This window comes from Dufourea novaeangliae, unplaced genomic scaffold (genome assembly GCF_001272555.1).
Source record: "Dufourea novaeangliae isolate 0120121106 unplaced genomic scaffold, ASM127255v1 scaffold14, whole genome shotgun sequence".
In the NCBI taxonomy this organism is placed as follows: domain Eukaryota; kingdom Metazoa; phylum Arthropoda; class Insecta; order Hymenoptera; family Halictidae; genus Dufourea; species Dufourea novaeangliae.
This window is the reverse complement of record NW_015373890.1, coordinates 3,686,906-3,689,208: the sequence shown is the minus strand read 5'-3', so window position 1 is coordinate 3,689,208 and position 2,303 is coordinate 3,686,906. Positions and strand designations below refer to the sequence as shown.

Genomic DNA, 2,303 nt, shown 5'->3' with positions numbered 1-2,303 from the left:
TCTGTAAAACTTTAGTGACATACAATACTAATTAATTTTCAAAATATAAATAATACTATTATTGATATTACATGTATTAAAATACTTCGTATACCTACTTTTCAAGCTGTTCGGTTACCAGAAACGCGGTTTTCCAGTGAAACCGTAGTACCATTAGAACATTTCATGCATCTTTAAAAAGCTAACGTGCAATTATAATAAGTGTAGCATCAAAATGTTTTCTGTGAAGAGGATAGCTTTACCATAATTCCATATAATTACATAAAACAAAAATAATTAAAAGTAATGGACTTAATTTTTATAAAGAATAGACAACGCGAGTCTAAATTAGTTTGATAATAAAAATAGGGGTGTCTCTGTGAAATAAGTACACATGATAGAAAAAAAACTAAAGGAAAAATTCACAACTGTACAACAAAGTTATCTTTCATGGAGATGCTTTAATGGAGACAAGTGCATTACAAGATTGTGTCCTTACATATAATTGGATCAATACAACTTGCCACTCTTGTTACTATATACGAATAAAGAAATACATACTGACAGCAAGTAGTACCGAACACGAAATGTATATAAAAAAAAGTAGTATAATGTCACTATCAATACTATCAATTTTTCTAGAAATTGCTGATCGAGATGTTATTCCCAGCAGTCAGTTTGAAGACTTTCATAGAGTTCCTAACTGCAAAGTGTCTCTGTTGTTCGACTGGTCATCTACATCAAACTGACTACCAGGAGAGTTAATTTCCCATTGATTAACTAGAATGTACTTTTTCATCAAAGACAGTAAAATTTTGCATTCCCCCCCGAAGACGTAATACTAAATGCAATGTAGACTCCTTTTGGATGTTGTAGTCTGAGAGCGTTCTCCCGTCTTCCAGTTGTTTGCCAGCAAAGATCAAACGCTGCTGGTCTGGAGGAATTCCTTCTTTATCCTGAATCTTCGCTTTCACGTTTTCTATTGTGTCTGAAGCCTCTACCTCCAGGGTGATGGTTTTCCCTGTGAGCGTTTTTACAAAGATCTGCATTCCTCCTCGAAGTCGCAGCACCAAGTGAAGCGTGGACTCTTTCTGGATGTTGTAGTCTGAGAGCGTTCTCCCATCTTCCAGTTGCTTGCCAGCAAAGATCAAACGCTGCTGGTCTGGAGGAATTCCTTCTTTATCCTGAATCTTCGCTTTCACGTTTTCTATTGTGTCTGAAGCCTCTACCTCCAGGGTGATGGTTTTCCCTGTGAGCGTTTTTACAAAGATCTGCATTCCTCCTCGAAGTCGCAGCACCAAGTGAAGCGTGGACTCTTTCTGGATGTTGTAGTCTGAGAGCGTTCTCCCATCTTCCAGTTGCTTGCCAGCAAAGATCAAACGCTGCTGGTCTGGAGGAATTCCTTCTTTATCTTGAATCTTTGCCTTCACATTCTCTATTGTGTCTGAAGCCTCTACCTCCAAGGTGATGGTTTTCCCTGTGAGCGTTTTTACAAAGATTTGCATTCCTCCTCGAAGTCGAAGCACCAAGTGAAGCGTGGACTCCTTCTGGATGTTGTAGTCTGAGAGGGTTCTCCCGTCTTCCAGTTGCTTGCCAGCAAAGATCAAACGCTGCTGGTCTGGAGGCATTCCTTCTTTATCTTGAATCTTCGCTTTCACGTTTTCTATTGTGTCTGAAGCCTCTACCTCCAGGGTGATGATTTTCCCCGTGAGCGTTTTTACAAAGATCTGCATTCCTCCTCGAAGTCGCAGCACCAAGTGAAGCGTGGACTCTTTTTGGATGTTGTAGTCTGAGAGCGTTCTCCCGTCTTCGAGTTGCTTGCCAGCAAAGATCAAACGCTGCTGGTCTGGAGGAATTCCTTCTTTATCTTGTATCTTCGCCTTCACGTTCTCTATTGTGTCTGAAGCTTCTACCTCCAGGGTGATGGTTTTCCCTGTGAGCGTTTTTACAAAGATCTGCATTCCTCCTCGAAGTCGCAGCACCAAGTGAAGCGTGGACTCTTTCTGGATGTTGTAGTCTGAGAGCGTTCTCCCATCTTCCAGTTGCTTGCCAGCAAAGATCAAACGCTGCTGGTCTGGAGGAATTCCTTCTTTATCTTGAATCTTTGCCTTCACATTCTCTATTGTGTCTGAAGCCTCTACCTCCAAGGTGATGGTTTTCCCTGTGAGCGTTTTTACAAAGATTTGCATTCCTCCTCGAAGTCGAAGCACCAAGTGAAGCGTGGACTCCTTCTGGATGTTGTAGTCTGAGAGGGTTCTCCCGTCTTCCAGTTGCTTGCCAGCAAAGATCAAACGCTGCTGGTCTGGAGGAATTCCTTCTTTATC

General features: G+C 41.4%; 1 protein-coding gene across 3 annotated transcripts in view; it reads right to left on the bottom strand.

Moving 5' to 3' along the window:
- Positions 1 to 420: 420 nt before the first annotated feature.
- LOC107187242 (polyubiquitin) overlaps positions 421 to 2,303 on the bottom strand; it is a 4,000-nt gene continuing 2,117 nt past the window's right edge. The window contains exon 3 of one of the 3 annotated variants that reach the window (XM_015575281.1): positions 421 to 2,120. In XM_015575281.1, the coding sequence (XP_015430767.1) occupies positions 756 to 2,120 (1,365 nt within the window). In that variant the 3' untranslated portion in view covers positions 421 to 755. Of the gene's footprint in view, positions 2,294 to 2,303 lie in introns of all 3 variants that reach the window. The other 2 variants (XM_015575297.1, XM_015575289.1) reach the window with 2 other exon arrangements.